General features: G+C 47.9%; 1 protein-coding gene across 2 annotated transcripts in view; it reads right to left on the reverse strand.

The window, feature by feature from the left end:
- The window catches only part of defl (Integrator complex subunit 7), a 126,126-nt gene that overhangs the window by 25,760 nt on the left and 73,390 nt on the right, over nucleotides 1-26,976 (reverse strand). For both annotated transcript variants that reach the window (XM_050174203.2, XM_055068125.1), the window contains 7 exons: nucleotides 21,400-21,545; nucleotides 18,593-18,769; nucleotides 16,470-16,610; nucleotides 12,762-12,956; nucleotides 9,782-9,885; nucleotides 9,286-9,354; nucleotides 6,092-6,242 (listed from right to left, as the gene is read on the reverse strand). In XM_050174203.2, coding sequence (XP_050030160.1) covers nucleotides 6,092-6,242; nucleotides 9,286-9,354; nucleotides 9,782-9,885; nucleotides 12,762-12,956; nucleotides 16,470-16,610; nucleotides 18,593-18,769; nucleotides 21,400-21,545 — 983 coding nt within the window. The remainder of the gene's footprint in view (nucleotides 1-6,091; nucleotides 6,243-9,285; nucleotides 9,355-9,781; nucleotides 9,886-12,761; nucleotides 12,957-16,469; nucleotides 16,611-18,592; nucleotides 18,770-21,399; nucleotides 21,546-26,976) is intronic.

Below are 26,976 nucleotides of genomic sequence, written 5' to 3' on the forward strand. Positions count from 1 at the left end.
TGGACATCACGGTGACGGAGGTCATAGCGTTGTTTCTGCTTGTCTTTAGACACTTGTAGACGAGTGCGCGCAAGTTGGCGAGCATGGTCAGCATGGGCGATTGCATCACGGGCATAATCGCTAGTTGAAGCTGTGGCGGACGGAAGCACAGTGTCCAGTGGTAGTGCTGGTTCGTGGCCATACAAGAGGTAAAATGGGGAAAAGCCAGCAGTTTCGAGACGGGAAGAGTTGTATGCAAAGGTAATGTAAGGTAGAGCCAGGTCCCAGTAACGGTGGTCGTCTGAAACGTATTTGGATAGCATGTCTGTAAGGGTGTGGTTCAAACGCTCAGTGAGGCCGTTGGTTTGGGGGAGGTAGGAGGTGGTAAATTTATGCTGTATTGAGCCGGCACGCATGATATCATCAATGACTTTGGCCAAAAAGGTGCGGCCGCAGTATGTAAGCAATTGACACGGAGCACCATGCATCAAAATAATATCATGTAGGAGGAAGTCCGCAACATCAGTTGCGCAACTGGTCGGAAGAGCACGGGTTACGGCGTAGCGGGTCGCGTAGTCCGCCGCAACTGCAACGCACTTGTTTCCTGACGTGGATTCCGGAAATGGGCCGAGAAGGTCTAAGCCGACACGATGGAAGGGCTCGGCAGGGATGTCGAGCGGCTGCAGGTAACCAGCTGGGAAGGTTTCTTGCGTCATTGGCAAAGTTCCCGAGCGGCGACGTAACGTCGTACGGAACGGGCAAGGCCCGGCCAGGAAAAACGGCGACGTACAGTCATAGGTTTGAGATACGCCGAGGTGTCCTGCCGTTTGTGCGTCGTGAAGCTCTTCCAGAACGGTGGAGCGGAGGTGTTTAGGTATTACAAGCAGGAACTCAGAGCCGTCCGGATGAAGGTTATGACGTTACAGAATACCGTCACGGAGGACGAAGAGGCGTAGAGTAGCATTGGCCGGAGAGTGTTCAAAACGGTCTATGAGTGCTCTGATGTAGGCGTCACGGCGTTGCTCATCGGCGAAATTAAGCAGCTGGAATACAGAGAACACGCAAGAAGCACTGGAAATATTGGAGGAGTTAGAGTCGTCAACAGGGTAACGCGACAAACTGTCAGCGTCTTGGTGCAGGCGGCCAGACTTGTACATCACGGTATATGAAAATTCCTGTAGCCTCAAAGCCCATCGACCAAACCGGCCTGTAGGATCTTTTAGCGATGAGAGCCAGCAGAGAGCATGATGGTCAGTGACTACGGAAAAAGGGCGACCGTAAAGGTAAGGACGGAACTTCGCAACCGCCTAGACAACAGCAAGGCACTCTCGTTCCGTAATGGAATAGTTGCGCTCCGATGGTGCTAGGAGGCGGCTCGCATAAGCAATAATGCGTTCCTTGCCACGCTGACCCTGGGCTAAGACGGCACCTACGCCATGACCGCTGGCATCTGTACGTAATTCTGTAGGGGCCTCAGGGTCGAAGTGGGCGAGAATGTGTGGTGAGGTTAGAAGAGTGATGAGACGAGAGAAGGCGGCGGCTTCTGTAGTACCCCACGAGAATTGTACGCCTTTCTTCAAAAGATTAGTTAGGGGCCTAGTAATTGTCACAAAATCTGGAACAAAACGACAAAAGTACGAGCACAGCCCTACAAAACTTCGAACGTCTGCGGCTGTCTTCGGAACCGGAAACTCTCGGACAGCGCTAGTTTTGTCAGGATCAGGCTGTACTTCGGAAGCGTCAACGAGATGGCCCAGAAGAGTAATTTGTCGGTGGCCAAAACGACATTTGGACGAATTAAGTTGCAGCTTCGCCTTTCGAAATACATCAAGTATAGTTGTGAGACGCTCAAGGTGAGTGTTGAACGTTGGCGAGAAGACAATGACGTCGTCAAGGTAGCAGAGGCATGTGGACCATTTGAAACCTTGGAGCAAGGAGTCCATCATATGCTCAAAGGTGGCAGGGGCGTTGCATAAGCCAAACGGCATTACTTTAAATTGGTATAGGCCATCAGGTGTGATGAACGCGTTTTTTTCTCTGTCCATATTGTCAACAGCAATCTGCCAATATCCCGAACGAAGATCAATAGACGAGAAATAGCTGGAACCGTGCAGGCAGTCAAGGGCGTCGTCTATACGTGGGAGCGGGTAGACGTCCTTCTTAGTAATGTTGTTCAGATGACGGTAGTCTACACAGAAGCGTCACGTGCCGTCCTTCTTCTTAACCAACACCACAGGTGACGCCCAGGGACTTGATGAAGGCTCAATGATGTTTTTATCGAGCATTTTGTTCACTTCATCTTGAATTACTCGGTGTTCCGATGCAGAAACTCATTACGGTCAACGGTGAATAGGCGCAGCATCGCCAGTAAGAATCCGATGCTTGACCGTGAGCGTCTGGCCTAAAGGGCGATCGTCGAAGCCGAAAATATCGCGGTAGGACGATAATACTTCGCAAAGGTCTTCAGCTTGCGTAGAGGACAGGTCCGCCGCAACCATTTTCTTTATGTTGGGATCGACGCCCGAGGCTGGCGCAAGGGGCATGCTAAGCTCGCGAGAACCATCGGTCGATAACGCTGCCACGTATTGGTCGCCGAGACAATCAACGGTGGCAAGGCAAATACCTTGCGGGAGAATTTGCTTTGCCAATCCAAAGTTACAGACAGGCATGCGAGTGTGGTTCGCAGTAATAGTAAGTATACTGTGAGGCACGGTGACGTCATACTGTATTGGAATGTCGGGCAGGGGAGTGACGAGGTACTCGCCATCAGGAACTGGTGGGAAAGACAACAGTTCAATGTAGGCTATGGACTTTGGCGGCAGGCGAAGAAAGCCGGTGGAACCTAAGCAGCGGTGGGGTGTGTCAGAAAGTTCTCCGAGCATCGGCAACTCAAGGCGAAGGGTACTGGAAGAGCAGTCAATAAGAGAAGAATGGGCGGAGAGAAAATCGAGGCCGAGAATAAGGTCGTGGGGGCAATGAGCAATTACGGTGAAGAGGACAGGAGTGTGGCGGCCGGCGATGCTGACACGTGCCGGACACATGCCGATGATAGGCACAGTACCGCCATCCGCAATGCGGACGACGCGTGCCGACGCTGGGGTGACGAGCTTGTTCAGTCGTCGTCGAAAGGCAGCACTCATAATTGAAAGATGTGCTCCTGTATCAATGAGTGCCGTGACAGGATAGCCGTCAACGTCAAGAAGGTTTCGGTTAGTAGGTAACGTGAGCAGAGGATTTGAGGGCAGGGTCGACAACGCAGCTTCACCTCCAGAAGCTGCAGTGTCTAGTTTTCCGGCTGGGTCCGGGAGGCGATAGGCGGCGAAGAGAAGCGGCGGGGTTGGGGCGAACGAGACTGGTGGCGTCGAGGTGAGGGCGAGCGGCTGTAGCGAAGGTTCGGAGCAGGGGCATCAGCGGTAGTGGGTTCATGGCGGGTGGCATAGGGTACAGAAGGTCCGAAGGTGCGGGGATAAGTGGCGGCGTAAGTCCGAGGAGGTGGTGGCCATCGGTTTCGGCAGTGACGGGCGACGTGGCCGATGCGACTGCAGTGGAAGCAGATCGGCCTGTCATCAGAGGTACGCCATTCGGACGGGTTGCGGCGAGACGTGGCAGAAAAGGACTGCCGGGGACGAGGAGGGCCGCTGGAGAACTGGGGAACGCTGGGTCGAGACGTGGAACACACGGTGTTCAGACCCATGTTTCCAAATTCCTGTCTGACCACGGGCTGAATCATCGCAATGGTGGTTGCTGGCGAATCGGGAGGCGTCATGGAGAAGGCTGGCAAATAGGCGGCCTCGAGTTCGCGGCGAACAATACGGGTGACGTCGTCACAGGTGGTGGTCTGACGCGGTCGACCCTAGCATGTTGATGTAGCAGCAGTGTTGGGTAGCCGCGCAATGTGGTGTGACATACGGCGGCTCTTAGCCTGTTCAAGGCGGCGGCATTCTTTTATAATGGCGTCGATAGTCGAGACGTTGCCGAAAACAAGCAAATTGAAAGCATTGTCGGCGATGCCTTTTAGCACATGTGCCACTTTATCTGCTTCGGACATATTGTCGTCAGCTTTACGGCATAGAGCCAAGACGTCGAGGATGTAGCAAACGTATGGCTCTGTAGATGACTGAACACGAGACGCAAGAGCCTTTCCCGCGGCAGCCTTGCGCCCAATGGGGTCGCCGAGCAGTTCCCGTAGCTTTTCTTTAAAACTGTCCCAACTGGTTATTTCGTCATCTTGGGTTTGGTGCCACACGCGTGGGGTGCCGCCGAGATAAAAGATGACATTGGCGAGCATAATCGTTGGGTCCCACCTGTTATTAGCACTGGCGTGTTCATAGAGCTTGATCCAGTCATCAACATCTTGTCCCTCCAGGCCAGAGAACACACGTGGGTCACGAGCTGGGGCAACCGTGACGATTGGAGCAGTCGGACAAGCCGAAGCCGTTGCAGAGGCGGGCTCGTCACCGGGAGGCATGGTGACAAGCTCGGTGTGCCGACCACTTCGGAGTTCCGTGGTGAGGACGGGGATCGCTGACCTCCACCAGAGATCTTACGTGTGGAAAGACACAGACGAAAGATGCTATTTACACTGGAGCCAGGCAGCCAGGCTGACACTCGCTCGTGCCAAGGGCATCGACCAATTTTTTCGTCGTTCTCGCGGCGGATCGTCTCTTGAGCATCGCTTGATGATATCTTAATAATAATAAAAAAATGGTGAAGATTATTTCAATAGCAGTCTTAAGTGATGCACATGGGCGGTCTGTGTAAAGCGTGCAATTTATTATAAGGTGTTTAAATATGTGCATCGCTACTGATTGCAGTGACACCGCTCCCATTTTTCATCCGCCCTCTCCCAACTGACTAGTTACCACAATTGACATCAGTTGGCCAAGCAGTGCCATTAGTTACCCAGGTGATGTCATCGACAGTTTTTCCAGCTTTATGGTGAACAAATGTTGCAATAGTTGGAATGTTGGTTACTTTGTTTCCAAAAGAAAGGTAACAGAAAGACAATACACAATAAAAATGTATAACTACACTGAAGCACTTATGGCACACAGCAAGTGTCGTCTGCTTGTGTTGCAACATTCTCTGCGCTGATGCAAGCCACGCAGTCAGTGCTGGTCTTAAGCGTACTGGGCCTGGACGTTTTACCGGATGAGCGGACGTGCAAACATGAACGGCCTGCACGGTGCAGCCACCACAGAGCTCAACCAGACAAACACAGAACTAGTACAGCAGTAACCAAGTGCATTCTACTTTGCTGATGGTATAAATTTTGGGCAGGTGCATAATCATGAACACATTCTTTTTTTTTATGTTTAAAATGTTTTACACTTGGTTACAGCAATAGTAGCTCTGTGTTTGGCTGGTTAAGCTCTGCGCCACCAGGTGGCTGCACCGTGCACGGCGCTCAGGTTTACACTAAGCCCCTTCACCATAGTGGCAGTAGTATAGAAGGGCTACAATTTATGCCTCCACCCATGTGCCAAAATGCCCAGCTCGCATGTGGTTATCGGAATACCAGACAGACTCAGAACTGTGACAGAATGCTCGTAATGCATGCTGCTTGAATAGCACTTGATGGAGACTGACGGCCAGGCAGCTAGCGGAGAGGTTGGAGAGGCTTCGCGCGCTGGCTCTGAGACAACCAGAAGTAGATGAGACGACGTCGTATCATGACGTACAGCCAATGAAGGCAAAGTTGAGCCCCGGTCGTTCAGCAAACGAGTTGAGGAGAAAAAGTCTGGCTAGGTAGTAGGGCAACTTGTAATCATCTGTAGCTCTCTTAATATGAGATGCTTCACTTAAACTGTGGCGTTAATGTTTTACTGTAGATGTACCCTATGCATTTACAAAATTTTCCAGAGCAATTTAGGGACCCTTTAATAATGATCGTCTAGAGTGTTTCTTTTCTTCAACCCTGTGAGCCCTGTACTTCCAGCTGACGAATAACATGCGCCTTACCAGCTTGATATAGCATTCCTGACAGGAAATTAGTGCACAGTTTCCAAGCAAGCAAGCAAACACAAGCCAGACAGAAGACAATTATTGTTTCAGAACAAGGTACACCCCAGAGGGTGTAAACTTTCTTTTATAGTTTACAGAGAAGCCTAACCTGTGGAGTGAGGGTGTTCTGGTGGCGCAGGTCACGCAGCCAGAGCAGCCCCCGGTGTGCTGCTTCCAGGAGCCGGTGCTCGCTGAGTGAGGAGGAGCCGGAGCTTGGCTGCTGCTCCATCCACATCAGGCTGCCACCTTCCTCGTTCGAGCTGAAGAGAAGACCCCAAAATATAACTTGAAATGCGTGCATCAAAGCGTTAAGTTGCAGAGCTACTAGGGAATAATAAAACATCTATTAAATATGAATATTCTCCTTACCACACAAAGGTAAATACAGACGACTTCCGTTAATTCAACCATGACAGTACCAATGAGACAATATATTTGGCAGGAATAACGAAAAAAAAGAGGCATAAAGAAACCAAAACACACCGTTGGTTCATATGGCAGTATACTTAGCCTGATTCCAACACCTTCCAGACTCAAATGCACACTCACTTTTTATGGATTCAAAATAGGAAACTAACCTAAAAATGGTATTAGGGTTCCTAAACAAGGCATAATTGAACATGCACCCAATGCACCTCCAATTCCGGAAGAAAGACAAAAACAGCAAACTTTACCTTCACAGAATTAAAATGCCTTACTTAATGCCCATCATCGTCACTCTATAAAGTACAACATGTTGCCCTGCGTACAGTCCATAGAGTGCTTGATATTCTACATTTATCAAATGACTCTGCAACAATATGAAACGGGATGATTGCCCACACCCAGACAAACCATTGTGTTAATTTGTCCTGTGATGCATGCCCTTCTCCAGAATGCCAAGAACACATGGCCCAACTTGTTGCTAGCTTAACATGTAAAATACCTTAGCATTTGAATGTACTTTTGTAAGCAGACTGAAAGCAGTGCATCATCATATGTGAGAACTTGTCCTGTCGCATGGAGGAAGGAAAGCATAGGAGAGGCCCCGGCCGGCACAGACGTATTGTGGCAGAAGTCCTGTGCTGTTTTTTGCAAAGCAGCACTGAGAATGGTACCCCAAACATCGTTGCCATAGCAACCGCGCTCCTGAAGCTCCCGCTGCTGCTCTAGGCCTCTGAAAAGTGAGGCAGATCTTTTTTGGCCCGTGTCTTTCTCACAGCAGATTCTGTTTGCAAGATAACCTGACTTTGGAGCATGGTGTGCCAGCTTGAAAGTTGAGTTTTGGGTCTGTGAGTGTGAGTTGTCAGTCAGCAACAGACACACTTAAGTAGTCATGGCATGGGTCTTCGTCGTCGTCTTCAATGTGCCACAGAAAGCACAGGAGCACATCTGCTTCACTAAAACAGTTACAGAAGTTTCATAAGCTTTGCTCTGACATGCGTCAGCAGCACACACTACCGGCGGCTCGTAGCAATGCAAGTTCAAATTTCCCACCTTACTGCTTCGGCGAGTTGATTGGAGGCACAACGGGAGATGGCACACCAACATGGCTGCATTTCCAGCTTCAAAAATGTGACGTCAAGGCCTCTCCTATTTTCTTTCCTCCATGTTCTGTCACCATGCATGGTTTCCATCTTGTGATGACAATGGCAATGACACTGACTAAGTTGGATCTGATGGCAGACTGTTGTGTATGCCATGAATGCAGTTTTGGTTCTGTATCGGATTGCATCACCCAAGCAATTCTTGAATGAATTTTCTTTTAAGAAAAACAAAAAAAACTACACCTATTAGGAATCAGGTAAGCACTGTAATAATTCCTTGTGAGCTATCATATTTGCATTGAAGTTTCCCTGGGACAGGCCGGAAATAGCAGTTTTTGATGGGAGATGTGTGTGCGACCCATTCATTGTACCCTAAGTGCCACCAAGACACCAGTTGCTGGTGGTGGACTCACCTATAAAGTCAGGCGCATGCATGCTGATTATCCGAGGTCAAATTATCCAACAAAGTCCAATTTCAGGATTGACAATGAAAGTTTTGACCCATAGAAAGGCATAGCCGCCGGCCCTTCGTTTGTGAACGAAGTACCGAAAAATTAAATTGACTGGAGTTAAATTAAGAGAAGTGAAGGGTATACTAGAAATTAAATATGCAAGTTTCTGCATGCACAATTAGTCAGTACAGATATCACAAACAAAAAGGAGCAAATGGGGCCGAATTCGAGGTTCCATCAGTTGACTTTGTAGATTTAAACTTTTGTTGATATCTACGTAATGCTAAGTGTTGTGTGGGTCGTTGCAGCACGAGACACAGACATCCACCAAGCTGGTAGTGCTCCAGCGGCCCTGCACACATATTGTTGCTTTCCTATTGCATGGTACTTTAAGAGGGCGACACCAGATGCCGCCAAAGTGAAACGCGATGCCCAAATGCACCGCTTGCAGCAGGGAACGCCAGCGCGTTTTGATTGTCGCCTACTAAAAGCTTGCAGTATGCTACCAATGGCACTACGGACCCTGTGCTGTAAAACAGATAGGTGAAGACGCTTATCGCAACAGGTTTGGAGGCGATAGCTGTGAATGTGGCGTGCGATGGCCCGGGCGGAAATTTGCTGATACCGGAATAAGAAACTGCACGCCGTCGTTTTCACGTGCGACGGGCAGCTATAAAGGTACTTTTCTCAAGTGCGAGCAGCTCGCACCTTTTCTTGTTCATATGGGATCTAGTGGCCGAAAAGCGTATACAATCGCAGTCTGCAGCAGGGAACGGCGGCACGTTTCAGTTATCACCTATTAAAAGAGTGCTCTGTGCTTCCGACAGCACTACACACTGTGAAACAGATAGATGAAGATGCATATCGCAGTAGGATTGGCAATGAGAGCTGTGAATGCCGTGTGCGACGACCCCGATAAAGATTTGCTGGTACCGAAATGAGAAACTGAGTGTGCGCCGGCGTTTTCATGCGAGATGGGTGGGTGAGTATTGCGATGAAGCTGCCTTAGCGGGTAGTTATATACTTTCTCAATCGCACGCCTCATGCATTTTCTTGTTTATATGGGATCGAGTGGTTGGAAAACGTATTATACAATCGTGGTTTGGCAACATACTGAACCTTGGTGACAAAAAATTGTTTTCCAGGAACGTTTGAACAGGTCAAAAATAAGCTTAACTCTATTGGGTCATTTTTTGTGTTCTCGATTGTGAATGTTGGCACAGAGAAAACTTAAACTTGCGTAACGGGAACGTAGCAAAGAGGTTCTACAGTATCCTTGGCAAATTAAGAAACAGATTTCTTTTTTCTGTTCTTTCTTCACTCACTTGATGCCCTGGTTGTACTGGGAGATGCGGTCAATTGCCTGCATGACCAGCAGGCTATTCTGCTGCAACCTTGTTTGGGGTCAGGGGTCAAGGAGCCAAACCTACAGCATGCCATCACAGTGCAGATGAACGGTGGCCTCTTAGTGCAAGAGAATGGGTGCCAAAGGAAGGGAAGCAGAGTCAAAGATGCCGAAGAACTAGGTGGTATGATGAGACTAGAAAACTTGCAGATTTAGAATGGATTCAGCTGGTGCTAGAATGGGGTAATTAGAGATCATCGAGAGAGGCCTCTGGTGCTGCTACAGGCCTAGGCAATAACCCCGACAGGTAGCACTTCTCTTTGTTTTAATCCTTTGTCCTCGTCTGGTGCACTACCGTTAACTCAAGAGGACCTAAGCAAGCTGCTTTGAACATTGATTGTACACACAATGGTCCCTTTGAGAATGCTTCACACAGCAACAATGAAATTGCTCAGCTGTCAGTCAGGCAAGGATACAGTTGGACGTTGCGCAGTGTGCCCGGGTCTGCGTCGAACAATGTCTGGTACAGCACCCCGTACTGGTCGGCAAGGGACTTGAAGTCACGGGAACACTTGCGCAGCTACGAATAAAAAGAATGGGATGGCTAACATGGTCAATGTCAAGAACCAGAATGTTTAAGATGTACAAGTATTATAAACTATGCTATCGCCTGAAAAGAAAATGTCGTTGGAAGTTAGTACTGCATGTGCACTGTGTTCCTTCTCTGATTCCACGTGCCAGTTGCGATACATTCATGGCAAAGTGCCAACGTGGCAAAATCACAACTTTGGTGCCTGCCTCACCTGAGGTCAAAGTTCTGAACCTTCTCATAAACAGAAACGTATAGCGTAAATCTGCACCACTTGTCTCTAATGAGAATACACTTGAACCTCGCTTTGAAAGGCGATATAACGAAATCATGGATATAACGAAGTAAATGAAATTCCCCTTGAAAGCTCCATAGAGATCCATCTATTCAAATTCTTGTTTTAATGAAGTGAAATTGTCTGGCCAATGGATATGAGAAACTAGATGCGATCTCGGAGGCCACAAGCCGGCGTGGCCAAGTTCGCTAGCTTCCTCGAACGCACAGCGGAGCGCTGTGTCAAGTGCCCTATGCTGCTCGATCGCAACGAGCCAAGCGGAAAGCAGACGCACAAGAGCATCACAAGGGAACAGAAGGCAGCCATCCAAAGGGTGCCGCATCAAGTCGCCTGTTGCACACGACAAAATTTTTGTTGTTGTATTAAAATTTCATCGCATGTGTGGCTGTGTGTGGTTTCGCGGGCCACAAGGCAATCTTCTTGTTTCCGTGTTTACCATTGTGCACCCCACTGGGTATATATATGGCAGTAAATAACAATAATGTATATAACGAAATAACAGATAGAACAAAGTAATATCGACTCCACCTTCTACTTCGTTATAACGAGATTCGAGTATGTTTGTGCATTCAGTGTCAGGATATGGAAATTGGAAGTGTGGTGTAATTACGCAGGATATATGGGATGACAAAGGTAATGACAAGTTGAACTTACACTCCCAATTAAATGTAGTTGAAATGAGGACACTTAGATACCAGACACGGTGAAAGTTAAAAGGCAATAGCCAAAATGCAAGTGTGTATAAATATGACAACTAATAACTGCGAGTGCAAAATTCTTTTAGCCCGAAGAGCTAACTAGGAAAAGGGGGCAAAAAAAGCTACGTCAAAAGAAAGAAAGAAAAGCAAGTCCAGCATCGGGATGCCAACCGATAATTCGTACAGCTTCGCAGCACTGCCACTTGCCCCACAGTAAGTATATACAGTAGAACCTCGCTGATACGTTCCCGTCACGTGCGTTTTCACAGCGCCAACATTCGCAATTGAGAACACAAAAAGTGACCCAATAGAGTTACGTTCATTTTTTACCGGTTCACACATTCTCGGAAAACACGATCTTTCGGCACCAACGTTCAGCATATCGCCAAACTGTGATCGTACTATACATTTTCCAGGTGCTAGATGCCATGTAAGCAAGAAAATGCATGAGACGTGCGTAATCGAGAGCAGTCTATGTTTGTCCGCCTCTACAGCTTCACTGCAATAAGCGCACGCCCATCTCGCGTGAAAACGCCGGCGCGCACTCAATTTCTCATTTCGGTGCCAGCAAACCTTCCCCGGGGTCGTCGCACGTGGCATTTACAGCTATCATCGCCAATGATATTGCAATAAGACCTTCATCTATCTGTTTCACATTGCGTAGTGCCATAGGAAGCGTAGTGCACGCTTTTAATAGGCGATAACCGAGGCGTGCTGCCGTTCCCTGGTGCAGGTGGCACGATGTGGGCGGGATGTTTTGCTTCGGCGACATCTGGTATCGACAACCAACTCGATTTCATTTCGGTTTGCCGACGTCCTCTTAAAACACTACGCAATAAGAGACAACAAAACGTGTCTCGGGCAGCTGGGGCACCACCATTTCGACGCGCGTAGGTACATCGTGCCACAATGATCCGCGCGATATTTCGCATTACATAGACATTAACAGTAGTTGAGTCTGTCAAATTTTTTTTAGCTATTTCGGATTGTACGTTTTTTTCTCGCGTTTTTTTACAAAACGTATCAATGAGGTTCTACTGCATAAGGATGGCTAAAATTTCTGATACCTTACATTGGACTGTTCAATTATACAAACTTCGACCACTGCAACAAGTCAAGCACAAAGAGCAATGTTTTTGATACGTCACCAATGCCTCCTCAAAACTAAAGATTGCAAAGCTTAGTCGATCCAGTAGTTGTCGACCACGCTCAAACTGCAGAGCAAGCGAAGCCGCTGCATTGTAATGGCTTAATTTTCAATTTCTTGTGTGTGTTCGGCAAGTGCAGCAGTTTGTTTACGTGTTAAATTGCAACACGGTCTTGGGCTATTTCTTTCGCTACTGTAACAAATTTTCCTTGCTGTGATCGCCAAGTGGCTTCAGAGAGTGCCAACTTCACACCCTCGATGTGTGCGATGACAATGGCAGTGATGAAGTGGGGGATGTGCCAGACACCTGACTCTTACAAATAAACTACGATGGAAGTGTAGGTTACCTCTTAAGGTGACAGGTCATGGAGATTAAGTGCATGCACCGACCATACTTTTGCCTACCTGTATTTGCAGCACGACAGCAGTCGAAGTACCGACTGACTGGCTTGCATGCAAGCTTAAGTGCAAGGAGCAATGTGATTGACAAGCCGTTTTTTCCTACTAGTCATATAAGATCACTTACTTCCTGGCGAATCTATTATTTTGATCCTTAATAATTCCGACCTCTAGGCAACCTGCTCCAAGTCTGAATTATTGGTCAGCGACTGTATTATGCATCCTTACGTCACGCTCTTGTACAAAACGCCAAGCTTTTGATTCCGCTTTGAGGAAATCACAGTCGAGCAGGAACCAAAGCCGAGCGTGGCATAACAGTAGCCGTCACCTGTGCCACAACACGGCCGCACTTCTGCAGCTCGTCCCGGGTGGCCGACGCGACGGAAGCGGCAATGGCTGGCGGGGGTGCCGTGCGGAGGCAGCCGCATGCCTGCAGCAGTTGGGCGTGCGCCCGCACCCCCTCGCAGCGCAGCCGCACGTACTCCGCCTGGAACTGCAGCGCATGCGCCGGCGTCGTGGCCGCCTGCACGACAGACCAGGCACAAACACGGCACTCGTGAAATTCATTTTACTTACATTCTGGACTTCGTGTGCCAGAAGCACGGTCTCATTACGAAACACACCGTGCTGGTAGACTCCAGATTAATTGGGCCCTTTGACATACACCTAAATCTACATACACTGTCGTTCTTGCATTTTGACACCCCTCAAAATGCGGCCGCCGCAGCCAGGATTGAACCTGCAATGTCAGCTCGGTAGCGCAATGTCACAGCCACTGGGCTGCCGTGGTGGGCATGTTGCAGTTGGACTTGTAGACATTTGTATGCACAACTACGACATGAGAGCTTCTTTCTCGCATTTGCCCGACCACTCTGCGCCTGCACTAGCTGCGGGAGCAACATCTGGGGACTTTTGCTACTCGAAATTTGTCTTTGCCGAGGTACTACGGAGGAAGACGTGCTTTGCTCCGTTGGTGCCTAGGCGAGCTGCCATGTGCACTAAGTGAAGGCGAATAAGTACTCCCTAAATAGATTCGTTCTCTGTTTGTATTTTATGGCACCACGAAACAAAGCATTGTGGTTATTACTGCGAGGTCATCGGTTCGACTCGCGCGTCTGATAGACCATCTGTGTCCTTTCTTTGAAATACTGCTGCATTATTAAAATTTCACCTTTGCTTAAACCTTTTAGGCGCTGTAATCTTGTTTTGAAACACACAGATGTCGCCGACCCCGGCAGTAGTGTAGCTGGCAAAACAGTAAGAAGCCCACCGTGAAGTAGCAAACCTTATGATACTTGTGCATCAGTGACACACACCCAATACTGACAATAAAAAACTGCTCTATTGCCATTACAGACTGTATTGTCTGCTGTGATTCTGTTTTGATGAAAGTTCAAGCGGCAGTTAAACAGAGAAAAGTGCATCGCCTATTGTAGTAGCCAGGCAAAGGCAGGCTTTCAGAAGCAAAACTCCCCAGCAAACGTCCCCAGATATCTCTCTCACAACACATGCGCAAAGGGTCGGGCAAAGACGAGAAAGAAGCTTTCGTCTCCTACAACGTAGTGGCATATTTCAGGCAAAAGGCATGAAAACGATAACACACATGCATATGCAAAGTTCTTTGTGTGTGTGTCAGTCTATCTGTGTGTTGTCATCATCATATTTATACTTTTTGCCTGAAAATGCAAAACTAGCATGCCCAAATTTACATCCAAGTGACATCCACACAACGGCTGCAATCCAAATGTCAATGATACAGAAATCTTAGCAAGAAGGAACAAAGAAGGAAAAAAAAATTCATTGAGAAAAATAAATACGAGTCGGCAGCTTCATCTTGTTTCCTATCTGTGCTGGTAGGGAGGGGCTCCTTAGTCCAGGATCTCTATGGACTTGGCTGCCCACTGGGCCCGCCACACCAGCTGATGCTGGTCAATGGGTCCCAAGCTGGACAGCCCGGTCTCCCACTGTTCGGGGTGGGATTTACAATGGGGGGATGGTGGCGGTATTTGGGCATGCTCGGGCGCCCTCATGGATGCATACTCATGAGTGGACATTTGCAGGTGCACAGGTAGGGATGAATGACATTGTGTAAGCTTATATGATGGAAAGAATGGGTCTGCAGCTACTGCTATGCAATGACTGCTTCTCTAGTAAGCAAACCATAAGGAGAGCTGCATAACATCACGCAAGGAGAATATGGTTCTGTTGTTTCATGGTTTGCTGCCATCCCAGGCTTTCAGGGCTTTTAGTGATCCTCCCGTTCTTGCTTCTTTTTGTAAAATACCTTTTTAAGTCTAGGCTTGTCCGAATATTCAATATTTTTGAATATTCGATCATATATCATGCTACCGTTGACGACCGATTTTCCGGACCTCGTGGGGACCAAAAAAATAGTAAAAAAAATCAAACAGACCGAAAAATTTGTTCAAAAGAAAAGAAAAAGAAAAAAAAAGGACTGTTAGGCTTAGAGTGGCATGAAAAAAATCTAATAATGCCCTACCTCGTACAATGCTTAGAAGCTATAAGATTTGCTTGGATTTTCGCAAGAGTGACGGCTCCGTATACAGTCGACAAGAGTGTCACGGCGATGGCAATCTCCATGCGATCTCCATTGGTGGAGATCGCCATGGAGATCGAAGAAGTGAACCACGTTACTTCGCCCCACTTTGCTCTCGTGAAGGCACAGGAGGCAACGCCGATCACACAAATGAACACACACAAAGATGCGACGTCTCTGAGACACACTTGCTATGGACACACCAAGTGCAGAATAACAGCCAAAAATTAAAAAAGGAAAACGAAAGAAAAAGAAAAACTGATCCCACAATAAGTGACTATGACAATAGTGCAGGCTAAAATAAGAAAGTGCTGTCCCCTAGGGAGTATTGTCGGCTAAGGAAGAGCGGGCATGGCTTCCAAAACAGAACAATGGCATGCGCCTCCCAATCTTGGAGGCTATGGCACAGGCAACTGGGAGCCAAGCCTGGCCAAGCCAGTGGATAATCCAACATGGCGGCCTCCAAGATCGGGTAGCGTGGCTCGGACTGAGCAATTTAGTCCGGGAAATTGAACTTTGGTGCCTAAATTCGTTCGAAAAGATGCATTAGCTCTATGGGAACCTTCACAATGCATTTATGAAGTTCAGAATATCCATCAAATTCAAATTTTTGGAGACAGAAAAACCCGTTGGCTACTGTATCTGATATTTGCTCTAGCTCGATTTTTAGAAGATTTCAAACTACCTGAAATGAACAATTGTTGTACTTTTCCGTTTATACCTCGCAACCCCAATTACAACGACGCAAAAAGTAAAATAATTCTGCGTGCATAAGCCACAGAATGAACTGCATACGATGATCAAATGAATTTTTTCTAAAAACAGTCTCCATTGGTGGACGCACGAGTTGTCCACATCGCATCTTCGTCCAGCGGCTCGGTTCCCCTTCCCTTCGGCGACACTGACAGCGGGTAACTTTGCCCTAATGGTGTGTTCACATTGAGAAACTTTTTATAGTGCGAGGTGCCACATGATAGTCCACGACAAAATGGCCGCATTCAGACTGGATCTCTCATTCTCAAAACAGCTAACCGGATGTTTACAACCGACAGCAGCTTCGGCTCCCATCCTCTCCACTCCCTTGCAATCCTGCGCTCTCACTGGCTTGCCACACGCAAGGTATTTTTCTGACAATGAAAATCGGTCTTAGATCAGTGTGACGAGAGCTTTCTGCTACCGTTCCACGTCGCCGACGTAGATTTTTCGGTCGCCGACGTTGTCTCCGTGTGAACGAGGCAGAAAGGTGGTTTCACGGCAGTGCGGGCTGCGCTGCCAAAATTCGCGCTGCTGTGAAACCACACCTCAAGACGAAATTCCGATATTCGCACAGAGGACAGAAGCAGTAAGAACGCACCAAAGGCACCAGGTTCGCTGTACGACAAAGATCAGTTCGTACTCTGAAGTCTTTGCGCACTACCACAAGAACAAACAGATGGGTGGACGGTGGGCAGGCAAAAGGCAGGACCGGACTTGCAGTACCTTGAGAGCCGAGATAGCCCGCACATAGTGGGTGAGGGCGTCCGTCAGCTGCGCCTGGCCTGTGCGCACCAGCAGGTTCTCCTCAGCTCGGCACAGCTCGGCCAGGCTCACCAGCCAGAAGTGCAGCTGCTCCGAGCTCACCTGCCGGGGGGGAGTGCACGCACGAAAATGTTGCTACACACGTTGGGACCTTCCGGCTTCTTTCCATTTCGGTGTGTGCAAATGTGCAATGGCGGCACAACAATGCCCAAGCTCCACGTCAGTGAGGCCCGGAACAGATTCCATCCTTTCGAACTAATGACTGCAGCACCCAGAGCAATAAATTGCACTGCACACTGACTGCAAGGAGCCTGCAAAGCAACGCGCGCTCTCTCTAATGCATGTATTATTCTCTTTCACTGGTTACCTTGACCTCATAAGCAGTCACATGATGTGTCAATCGCGCTACTGTTGGGGTTTTTAACAATCCATTTCATCTACTCTTCTCCTTGCCTTTCATCACTGGCTTGAATGTTCCCTTGCTACTGTTACCATTGAAATCAGTAACTTTGTACAGTGGACCCTTTAATTGAACAGCATTACATGCCCATTAAGTTATTGGCATTCGACCCTGTACCAGTTGTCATTCCGTGCATTTGCCATCAAGCGAGGAGCTCAGGAGCATGGGTTGCACTGCAAAAGTAATGACAAATGAGCCAGGCAAAAGCTGTGCTAGCATCCAATCAAACTGAAGTGATGGCGTACCGTTCGTCATGACCATTACTTAGAAGAGAACCCCAACGACTTCATGCCTAGGCAACTTAGAATACTGCCCTCGTTCGCCAGCGCCACGTGCGCTTTTTGCTAACTGCTAGCACAGCCAAAACGCAAAATAACCCCGAAAAGAGAAAAAATATCGGTGACCGTAAAAGGAAGCTTCAACATGCTCCAGCTTCAACGAAACTTTTGATGGTACAGAACTTTGCCCTGAATGTGTCGCTTCACGGCAGTGCAGACACGCTGCCATGAAACTGCACCTCAAAGTGAAATTCGCGCTGCCATTAAAGTATAAACCCCATGCAAGCGATCTTGCACGCGACAGCGACAAGCGACGCGATGGAGTTGGCTGTCGCGTTCACTCGTCGCCTACAAGTTGCACCCCATGCGAGCGATGACTTCGAGCGACGTCTCCCCAGTGTTGCCGGTATGAGGGCAGCAATATAGGCGCCGAAACTAGCATAAAATATTTCTGAAAGTCTTGCAGTAGGTTCTTATCCTTGCACGTATAAAAATTCAATCGTTTGCTCGTTCCCTGCGACAATCGGAAGTGCTTGAGTTATGTACATCCAGTTCCGGCTTCGCGCTATTGGCTAGTCGCTCATAGCACTTCCGGGCGACGAGCGACGAATTCTAGATTTGCAGAACCGAGCGATCGCGCGACAGGACCGAGCGATCTGTTCACGCGACGGCCCGATCCGTCGCTCGAAGCCGTCGCTCGTCGCTGTCGCGCACAAAATCGCGCTCATGGGGTTTAGCCTTAATCCACACCTCAAGGCGAAATTCACATATAACCTAGGCACACCATTTTAACATTAAAATTTATTAATCTTTCGGTGTGGGTTATACCCCTCAAAAATACAAAAATATTAAAACACGTATAAATCGACAGTCTCGGTTTCTGAGTGCAAATCGCACTGCAGGGTTCATAGCCAAGGGAAAGAGGAATTTGTTTACAGTCGCCCACTAATTATTACACCTGCTCGGTTATTCAAACATCAATCTTGCAGCAGCACCACGATATCCACTGAATCATTGTATAAGTCTCAGATGCAGTAAGGTAGTCTGGCTTGATCTTTTAAAAATGGCGGCCATATAGACAGTGCAAACCAGACACACAGAACTTTCAAAAAATGCGAGAACTCCCTCATACAGCTTGGCTGTCTTTGACATACAGGTTACCTTGATCTGGACACACTTGTAAAGGTCTCTTATTTCAACTGCAGAGAGACACAGCGCAGACATATAGCACACCCTTGTTGGAGAAGCTCCTCAGGTATTCTTACTATAGGCTAAAGAGTTTCATCACCGCATCCACATTGACACAGCTAGGGCAGTATCCTGCCTCAAGAAAGTTAGTGACTGACCTTATTGGCAAGACTGGCAAAGAGTGGTGCAGCGGCCGCGAAGTGTCCGTAGCGGGTGGCTTGCCGCGCAATTTTGTACACGCTCCAGGCATCCATGCCTGTCAAACCTTCGTCCAAGGAGATGGGAACAGAGCCTCTTTCCACACCTGCCTGCAGCACGAGTGTCCACAGCAACACCTGCACGAGAAAAGCTTTCATGAAACAAAGCCCATGCTAAACTCTCACCTTTTGCCAAATTAACAGTGGGCAATCAATTCTTTCCGCATGGTTGCCAGCATTCAAGTAAATTTTGCTATGCAAGAACAGCATGAGATGCATAACGAAGCACTAATGAAGCGCATGCATACTATCCAGACCTACGAAACGCAATTTCTTCAGAGGTAGACGAACTTACATCACTCTGACTGATTGAACGTACAGACTCTGAAATTCTGCTGCCTTTAATATCTCTCTTAAGCCTTGACACCGAGATTTGTAGACTGCTGTACGACTGTCAAACTACAGTCTACAACCACACATGTGATAAAGAAGGCCAGAAAATAACCGTCAAGTCCAAGTCACCGAATGATACTCAACTAAGTAACTGTATTGTTCCTGTGTTTCAAAGCTTAGTAATTCCCGTATCTACTCGTGTAAAGCCTGCACCCTGACACTGGAGCGCGAAAGCTTGCAAAGTTTCACTTAGCGTCATGCGTGTACCCACATGCTGGTTAATTTCTGTAATCTGTTGCTAGGTGGCGCCATTTCCAGTACTGCCAACACAACATCATCATTGTCGTGACCATTATCATCGATCACCAGATGACGCGGCATCACAGAACACCCAGAAGCAGCGTAGATGCAGTTCACTTCAACCTCTCCAACAGTCAGCACACTTTGGCAGTATCAGGTGCACTGCAAATCATTTAGCTGTATCGTGCTCTTAGGCGCTTGAAAAGAAAGCTGCTGCAAAAAGTGTGCATGTGGATATTGAACGGGTGGTTCCATTCGAGACCATCGTCAAGAGCTTCAAAGTGATTGGGAATCTTAAACACTAGTGGACGCCACAGAGGGTGACCAGCTTTGAGAGGGTGCCGCGTGAGCGAGCTCGTCATATGACAGGGGCAGCGAAAGTGACGAGGGCAATTGAATAAAGTGTTCCTAGTCCACTACTAGTCGGTGCCTTATGGTGCCCAGTAGCCTGAGGGCAGTTTGAGGCCTCAGTGAATAGCCATAAGCCTGCCTCATGCTAGGCCTGCACTCTTCAAAAAAATTAAAGAAAAAAACTGCAAGCCTTAAAGTGTAAACGCACCATAAAATGCTAACTATAACTAGCCTGCCCTTCAGCCTCGCCATCTCTAATATGGTGCACCTTGTAGGTCAAGTGCCTCACTCCAATAGGTCTCCAGGGTCCATTATGAAAGTAATGCACATTTTCTGGGAAAAATAGATTTATTGACTGGACCTGTACAAATGGTTAAAATTCTTCAAAATACTCTCCCCCTGCATCAATACACTTGCAAAGACGTGTCTGCCAGGCCTGGAAGGTACCCTGAAAGTCCTCGACGGGAATGTCTCTCAGGAATGCTGTAACATGCTTTTGGGTGTTTTCCACGGTCTCCCAATGCTTTCCTTTCAGCGCTCTCGTCAGTCGGGGAAACAAAAAAGTTGCACGGAGCCAAGTTGGGACTATAAGGGGGATGGGGCACCACCGGGGTGTTGCTCGCTCTGGGCCAGGAAGTTGGTAACGATGAAGGACATGCGGCTGGAGGCATTGTCATGGTGGAGCTTCACCGTGCCTTTGATGTCAGGCCTCCCGTGCGCGACCCGGCGTTTCAATCTCTTGGGCACCTCCAGGTAAAAAGCTGAGTTGACAGTTTCTGCCTGCGGTACAAACTCAAAATGAACAATCCTCGGGCATCATAGAAGACAATGAGCATTGTTTTGATGTGAGACTTGCTCATTCGCGCTTTCTTGGGGCAGGGGATGATATTGTGTGCTACTCGCTGCTCTGCCTTTTCGATTCTCAGTCGTAGTCGAACAACCAGGATTTGTCTCCGGTTATGACAGAGTTAAGAAACTCTGGCTCATTTTGAATTGAATCCAACAATTCTTGACAGCGCAAAACTCTTAAGTCCTTTCTGATCTTCCGTCAACACTTTCGGCACAAGCTTCGTGCAGACCTTGAGCATTTGCAGATCCTCGGCCACTATCCCAAGTACCGCAAATGTGGACATGTGTAGGGTGTCAGCAATTTGCTGGATGTTCGATCAACGGGTGGGATGCAATGCGCACATGATCCACGTTTTCTACGGTTCTGGCCGTCGTTGGGCATCCAGAACGGGGTTCGTCGGTGACCTCCTCCTGGCCCTCCTTGAACGCCTTGTGCCACCTCCCAGACTGTGACCTTGAAATGCAGTCGTCCTTGAAGGCCTCTTGAAGCACCTGGAATGTTTCGGTTGCATTCTTTCCAAGTTTCACGCAAAACTTCTTGGCATATCGCTGTTCAAGTGAACGCTCCATCGCACCGTGTTATCCGCTCACACTGCTTGGAGTAAACTGGCAACCGGTTGCGTTGGCAGGGCAGAACCCTCACCACATTTCCCGACCAGTTTTACCGCGCTGCCATGGATAGTCGCGTCATAATAAAATCATGCGCATTACCTTCATAATGGACCCTGTATGATGTTCAACCGTGCGACCAAACCTGGGCAGCCAACAGAACGCAAACCAACTGCCACTGTGACTGAGCAGCCCTTCTCTACCATGCATTTCTAACCACAGCAAAACCTAAAGATCCGTGAGACTTTAAAGATGCGGAGGCTTACCAGGGCCTTGGGAGGGATCGGTGGCATGGCGCCCCTGTTGGCTGTGCTGAGAAGCTGTCGGATGCGAGGCTCGATGCGGCTCAGCACCCCACACCGACGGCTTCCCAGGGCGCACAGGCCTTCGCACACAGACAACATGGCTGCCCCTGCAAACAATTGGAGATGCAATCAGAGTAGCATAAATACCACAGGCCTGTGGTCTATAGCAGATGGTGGCACAAGTCAGCAAAGTGGGACATGCCAGAAAACCGCGCATTGCTTGCTCAAACTCTTTGGACGCAATAAAAAATTCCTGCAAACTGCCCGTGCACTGCGGGAATCTGCGTAAGTGAAGCTTTGACGAGACAGCAAGATGAAACGGCACAACACAATAAGCGTCACCGCGTGGTATTTTCTCGCAGCTTGTGCTGTGTATTTTGACAACAGATGCATCCTGCAATCATTCTTAGCTACAGTGGCACCACTAACTTACAACGTCTAAAATAAAAAAAATTAATTTTGAGGTTTAACATAAAACAGTACAGTGGATTGTGAGGGACACTGTGGTGAAGGGATACATAATAATTTCGAACCCCTGGTGTTCTCTTTTAAACGCACCTAAATCTAATGGCAACTTCAGCTGCTCGTTTCGGACTGCTCTGAGGCACTCTTGCGAGCAGTGTTGTCTTCAACTGGTTGAAAAAGAGCACGCATCTCGTGCTTGGCTGGTTCTTCCTAAATGTTCTCCTCCAGTCCCGAGCGCTCTCATGCGCTCTGAGCCCCGTTGTCGGAGCAGTCGTCGAGATTGAGAGTGTTTCCTGCCACATCATCAAATCACAGCATTGCCTTGGTTGGCGACAGTTCACCGTAATCTCAACGAGCGCTTGCACCACTGGCACATCCACCGTTTCTTCTGCCAGTGCCAGGAGCTTTGGCAAGGTGAAATTGTACGTTTTTGGTAATCGCATGGTGTTTCAACTGTGCCATTATTTCCTCCCCCGAGAGCAAGTCACACGTTCGGATTGCATGCTTGTCATCTGCCTCCGAGTTCGAGGAACACTGTATCTGGCTGACTCTGATTCGGAGGATGGAGAGGACCAGTCGAAGATACCACCAGTACATCATCCCTTTTGCAATCCCCCCCCCCCACCAGAATGTGGCTGGGAATCGAACCCATGACCTTGGGCTCGGAAGCACAAAATGCTTTAGTGACTGAGCCACCACACTGGGTGACAATAGCTTCTAAACCTTCAGCAGCCACAAAGGAAGCTTCACTACAACCATGGCGGCATCCCAACCAAAACTCGTTTTGTTTCACTAAATCTGTACAACTGACATGCAGCAGATATGGTTGCGAATGAATAACAGCACAGGTGCACAGGCTTCATTCTTAGGCGTAAACTTTCTATCTTCATTATCAGCTAGCTGGATGTACAGGTGAAAGGTCCTCCTGCACAGCCCATAAGGTGAAACAAATGTCATATCAAACTCCAAGGCGGTAGGCAAAGAAGGTCCCACTTCACGGGGACATTAAAGAGAAAAAACTATTTTATCTTTATCAGTAAATTGACCTTCTAGAACACCAGCAAAAGGCACTCTTACCGCGAGAAGAGGTTTGATAAGACAGAATGCAAGTTCCCACACCATCTCACCGTGATATCATAGATTTTGATGACTTCTTCTCAGGCCTCATTAATTTTTGTTAGTAAGGGTGGACTACATAGAAAGGGTGTGCGAATATTGCATATCAGCAAATCTGAATATCATCAAATTGGAATAACACCAATTCCTGTGGGGCAGCTTCTGCTTCATCTAAGCAAGAGCGTGGTTGCGTCGACGCTTCTAGCAACGCGACTCCTGCTCCACCGGCGCAAGAGTTTGTCTTGATGAGTGCGCCTGGTGTCTCGTGCTCATCGACAGCGGCCACTGTGCACTTGAAACATTGTGCACTTGAAAACACGTTTCCTGATGTGCGAGGTGAAAGAGGTGGCGGATAAAAAACGCGCTGCTGTGCAACGAGGACTTGGCGCTATGTCAGTGACAGAGCGAAAATTTCAAGCAATGGAGTGTGATCCTGAAGCTGCCACCGCTACAAGTGAAGGCAAAAAATTTCTCCTTGTGCAAATGAATGCCCTAGTCGACCTGCTATACGGGACCCCGTGCCAGCGGTGCTTCGTGACTGGGATGAAGGTTCAAGGAGGCACCCAACTTTAACTTGCAACAAATCTTGAGCTGCTATGTTTACATTGTGGAGTAGTTGCAAGCTCGTGGGGTTCTGCTCGTCAGGATGACTCAATGGCCTTTGACGTGAATGTAAGAGCCATTGTGGCAACAAAACAGATAGGCAAGGGACAAACAGCCCTCAATGGCTTTTGGGCAGCGATGAATATGTCCCATCGTGGCCTGCATCATACGACTTTTTAGAAACACTTGAAGAAATTCAGGGTACCGCAGACACAGTGCATAGACAAGTTCTATGCAGAATCTGCTTCTGCTGTGAAAACCACCTACAAGGAAATGGATCCGTATTTCAACAGGGATATCACAGTAAACTTTCTGGAACATGGCACAAGCGTGGCCGCAAGTCCCATATTGGAGTTGGTGCAATAATCGAATATCATACGGGCCTCACCTTGGGCGCCATTGTTTTATCGAACCAGTGCCTTAGTTGCCAAGTAGGACCAAAGCCTGAAGACCCAGGCTACGCAAGCTGGCAGGAGGATCATGTGTGCCAAAAAAACACTGACTCTAAGTCTGGAAGGATGGAGGTTGAGGCAGCTGTCATCCTTTTCTCACGTTCGGTGCCAAAGCACAACCTCCATTACACAACGCTCGTGTCTGAAGGAGATAGTGCCACCTTCTCTGCCCTTGTGCAAGAAAATGTTTATGGACTGGTCCCCATTTCGAAAGAGGAATGGCTGAACCACGTCCAGAAGAGGATGGGAACAGCACAGCGCAACCTTGTGCAGAAAAGTGACAAGGCTTTAGGAGGGAAGGGCATGATAAAGGCCCTCATCGACAAATTGACCGGCTATTATGGCTGGGCCCTACAGAACAATTCCAACGAAGTGGCTGCAATGCAGCATGCAGTGATGGCATCGTACCACCACGTGACACTGACGGACGAGGATTCTCACCACGACTTGCGCCCTGAGGGTGCAGACTCGTGGTGTCGTCTTAACACCAGCAAGAGTGATAGCGTGCCACTTCCGAAGCATCGGTACAATCTTCCAGGCTATGTTGCAGAAGCACTGCTACCTGTTTTTGAGTGCCTCTTACAGGCTTCTCTTCTGCAACGCTGCCTGGGAGCAAAGACTCAGAATGCATCGGAATCATTTCACTCCGTGCTGTGGAGACAGCACTGCATGAGGCACCTTTAAGATATAATGCTAGCTGCCACAGGGCCACCCAAGAGCTATGTTCATCAGTGGGACTGAAACCTGGCCATTCAACGGGCAGCCGAGAAAGATCCTCTGTGCTTGAAAAAGGCCAAGAAGCAATTGCAAGAAAAGGTGGAAAGGCAGCAAAAAAAGAGAGTGCCTAAGGAGACCTCCAGTTATGCTGCAGAGTCACTTTAGACCAATATGTGTGCTCAAAACTTTCAAAGCTCATTTTCTCAAAATGACTTTTTTGGCTGGTGAGGCTGCTTGTTCCAGCCATATCTCTGTAAAAGCTCATCAGATTTCCAAAAGTTTTTTTATTGTGTATCTGAATAAATTTCTGAGGGCAAGACAAGCCCATTTTTTAATATATATATTGTGTCTGTGATTTGCGATATATAGTCAAAATTTGATTTATAAAATCTTAATCACCAGCACTAAATTCGGTGGTCTGCTAAAATTTTTGAGCAAGGAAATTTAAAAAAAGGGCTCTGTCTTGCCCTGAGGTATCCATCTGGGAACCATCATAGTGAATTTCACAGTTGCAGCAACTTTTGAAAATTCTCCATACCTGGAATGAGAAAACCATGAGTGCCATTCTGACATATTGGTGTAACTTGAGAACCAGTGAACGTAACTGCATGAAATTTTGTAGTTCTACTAATGCTTTTGCTACGAGTCTATCCTGAAAATTTCATTAAGATATCTCAATAAACAAAAAAGTTGGTATCCGAGGGTAGCCTCCCCCATTAAGCCATTCTAACAGCACTAATGAACTTCAGGATTTTGCACAGCTGAACTTTGGACTTTCTTTGGACTGTGTTACTTTGCACTTTGCTTCTTTGTTGCTTTGTTACTTTTGTTTAGTAAGTGTCCTTTTTGTTTTTCGTTCTCCTGTTATGTTTGTAGCATCTGGATGATGCTTTTTGAGAGGAGGGCATTGACACGTGTACTTATCTTTTTCGGGTGACTGCTTTTCACAGCCTAACCAAAGTTATTGCACAGCGCAGGATGCACCTGCACGTATTGGAAGTTTCTCTAATGTTATCGATGGTTCTATCCACTGCCTGTTGTCACCGAACCTTGCATAATCTCATTTCACGTATGCGTCAAGCGAATGGTATAGAACATTCTGGAAGACACGTGAGCACCAGCGACTACTCTGGAACATTCGATGACTGATGTATAAAAGCAGACACACCTGACTGGCAGATGAGAGATTTCGACGATCGCCGACTGTGTTGTTCTTTGAGTGTAGCCTGTTTTTGAGGGCACAGGTTCGCTAAATAAAATGCTAGTTTCATCAATCACAGTTTTGCTGCCTCCTTCACCGTCACTATTACGTGACAATATAGCAAATTATGTGTAACTTGGGTACATAGAAAATCAAGACATACAGTTAAACCTTGATAGAACGAACTTTAATATAACGAAATTCTCTATAAATAACGAAGTATTTTACTTTTCATAACCTCTTGTCCGGAGAACACCACGTATTTAGAACCTCTGTATAACGAAGTGTGTTCGTATTCAACTTCAATATAACGAAATTTCACTCTAGCCACAAAGGAATGCCGAGACAATAAATCGAAACTTCCCGAACGTAGATGCTCAAATTATTCAATTACAAGTGGCTGCTTGCAAACGCACCTCTCAAACCAAGCGCCCAGTGACCAGAGCGACTACCAAAGTGGAGCCGCATCATGTTGCATATAAAGTCCAAGTGCGACAAGACCCCATCACGCCTTGCGCACTGTGTGCTTTAGGTGCGAGTGAAAGTGTGCGAAGGTGAGACAGGAAGATGATGGCTTCGCGAGTGCAGCCTTCCCACGCGAGCAAAGGAAAAGAGGAGGAGGTGAGCAAGCTCGCAGTAATTGATCAAATGCGCGTGAGGGGGCGGGGAAGTGGGAGCTAGGTTGGCGCACATATCAATTTCTGGCAGCGCGTCTCGGCCATGGTTGCGCACGGTCGTAAGCACAACTCAGCGCACACGCAGTCGTGCCGATCAAAATGGCACGACATCATGTAAGCTGTCTTCCCGCACGTTTAGTGTTGAAGCTTGCATAATCTCAAGTTCCGGTGACCCATTGAGTGAGAGGCAGATGAAGCACTTGCTCCCTGCTGCAGGCGACGCTATCAGCCGCAGAGGTGCAGTGCGAGCAAAAGCCACAGTGGCCGGCTTCGCTTAATTCGTGCTGCCTATGTGAAAATATCGTCA

This window comes from Dermacentor andersoni, chromosome 8 (assembly GCF_023375885.2).
Source record: "Dermacentor andersoni chromosome 8, qqDerAnde1_hic_scaffold, whole genome shotgun sequence".
NCBI classification, from domain to species: Eukaryota; Metazoa; Arthropoda; class Arachnida; order Ixodida; family Ixodidae; genus Dermacentor; species Dermacentor andersoni.